This window comes from Thunnus albacares, chromosome 2, assembly GCF_914725855.1.
Source record: "Thunnus albacares chromosome 2, fThuAlb1.1, whole genome shotgun sequence".
Classification (NCBI taxonomy): Eukaryota; Metazoa; Chordata; class Actinopteri; order Scombriformes; family Scombridae; genus Thunnus; species Thunnus albacares.
In genome coordinates this window covers 36,584,000-36,586,499 of record NC_058107.1, presented here as the reverse complement: position 1 = coordinate 36,586,499, position 2,500 = coordinate 36,584,000, and the positions used below count along the sequence as shown (strand labels likewise).

The 2,500-nt window shown below is 36.1% G+C and overlaps 1 protein-coding gene across 1 annotated transcript in view; it reads right to left on the bottom strand.

Annotated features, from left to right (window-relative positions):
- Positions 1-1,328: 1,328 nt before the first annotated feature.
- LOC122968177 (centrosomal protein of 120 kDa) overlaps positions 1,329-2,500 on the bottom strand; it is a 36,683-nt gene continuing 35,511 nt past the window's right edge. Inside the window, exon 20 of the mRNA XM_044333189.1 lies at positions 1,329-2,123. Within this exon, the coding sequence (XP_044189124.1) occupies positions 1,895-2,123 (229 nt within the window). The 3' untranslated portion in view covers positions 1,329-1,894. The remainder of the gene's footprint in view (positions 2,124-2,500) is intronic.

The window sequence follows — 2,500 nt, the reverse complement described above, 5'->3', positions numbered from 1 at the left end:
AACCTCATCAATCTCAGCAGATCACATCAAACACATCAACACTCTCTAATAACTTAATAACATTTTCAACTTCACTTAAAGGCTCAATAAGGCTTCACATGTCAGTCATCAGTCAGTTAAAGGACCAGTCCGCTGCTTTTACATGTTTCACTTCATTAAAATATGAAATATTCAAATCACTGGTGACAAATCTCATCTATTTTTAGATTGATTTCCTTCCTTTCAGGCAGCAACTTCAGTTTATTTCTGTGAAAAATAAACAAAAATTAACCTGAAACTAGTTTATATTTCAGGTTTTATTACAGCTGAAACAAATGAGTTTAAATTCATCAACAGAAAGTTAATCAGCAAATATTTTAAAAGTATTTTAATTTAAAAAGAGTAAAAGTGCCAAAAGTTCAGTGGTTGACGTCTCAAATGTAAATATTCTTTTATCTTCTCTGACAGTAAACTGAAGATCTTTGAATTCTGGTTTGTTATTCAGACAAAAAAACATGACGTGTGAAGACGTTGGACTCTGGGAAAATTGTGTTTTTTGGCATTTTTCACAATAAAAATGTCATTTTACAGACCAAACTTTAACTTGAGAAAATAAACAGCAGAAAAGTTGATAAAATAAACAACTGTCAGTGACGGTGCCTTCACTGACGCTCCGACATTTGGGAGCTGATTCTACTTTCCAAAATAGTAATCAAATCCAGAAGTCCAAGCTTTTGAAAAAGGGTCATGAGATGTCAGAGCGTCCTTGAACGCATCAACAAGAAAGTTTGTCTGGTTGGAAAATGTTTAGCTGTGATGAAAAGTTCCAGCAGTTTGTAGTTTTAAGCTGATTTTCACATCTTCATATGTATGTTTGTTACTGTTGTTGTTGTTGTTGTTGTTGTTGGGATCAATCCTCCACGATGAGTCCATCAACACAAAATTAATCTGAAAATATTTTAATTATCAACTTATCATTTTTAAACCAAAAACTTCAAACATTTGCTGGTTGCAGCTTCTCAAATGTGAAGATTTGATGTTTTTCTTTGTCATTCATGATAGTAAACATCATAAAAACTGTCAGTCTGAGCTGCAACTAAACAATATTTTCCATAAAATGGTGAAAAATATTGACAACAGTCCAACATGATGTCCTCAAATATCCAAAACAACCTGAAGATCTTCAGTTTACTGTCACAGAGACTAAAAACACCAGAAAATATTCACATTTAACAAGCTGCAATCAGAGAAAAAAAAAAAAAGGGTTGGTGATTAATTTTCTGTAAATCCACTAATCAATTAATCAATTAGTTGTTGCAGCTCTATATATTAGTATCATAACTGTAAACTGAATATTTTGGTGTTTTCAGGCTTTATATATTATATTTGTTGACCTTTTAAAGACAAAATGATTCATTGCAAAAGTAATCAGATAAATCGATGAGGAAAATAAACATTAGTCTGTTCGTACCAGCAGAACAACAACAACAACATCCACACCGTGACGACGTGTGACGACGTGTGACGACTGTATTACAGCAGACTTGAAAATGTAAACGAGTCCTTTAAGAGAAACGTTGCTGAGGATCATTAAATATTTTGACAACACAAACAAACATAAATAAACAAATCCATAAACAAATAAACAAGCTGTCAGGAGTCTAATCTGTAACAGGAAGTTGGTGTCAGCTGATGGTGAACGTGCAGGTTAGAAGTGATAGAAGAAGAGAATCTGCTTCTTCTTCTGCGTCTAATCGCACGTTTTGTTCACATTTATCTTCTTATGAATCAGATTTCAGGTCAAATATTCCAACATGCGTCTAAAAAGTGAATTTATAAAAACGTTGGCACTGATTCTGTTTACCTGCCGTCTCAGGTAGCCAGTGAGTCTCTGATTGGACGGCGGCGGCGGCGGTCAGAGTTGTCCTCCTCGGTGCGTCATGGCGTCTTGTATCTGTCTGTTGAGCTCGGCGATGATTCGGTCTTCGTGCGTGTAAACGCCGGTCCTCAGCAGCGTGTCTCGCTCCTCCAGCAGGCGGCTCAGGTGTTCTTCAGCGCTCTCGCTCAAGCTAGCGCCGGGGGCGGGGCCAGACACAGAGGGGGAGGAGGAGGCGGGGCCTAATCGATCTTCCTGCTGCTTTAACCTGACAAAGAGATAAAACCAACAGTTGTAACATGTATACAGTTAATTGAAATAAAGTATTTAATCATCTCAGTGAGCATTAAAGTGTCAGAAACAAAACTAGTGCGAGTGTCTCTGAACTGTGAAAAAAGTAAATAATATAAAGTTAATCATCTGTTTCAGCTGTAAGTTCATCATGTGATGATGAAGGTTTGACCAGTGAAAGTTCACATCTATTGTCAAACAAGAGAAATTCTTTCTGCAGCAACGAAGCGTAAACATGAAACATAAACACAATAAAAACACAGTAGAAGTAAATAAAGTAAACATGCAGCTCAGACGATGAGGATGAAGGTTAAAAACAAAGAAAACAGCAAAAAGAAGATTAAAGATCAAATG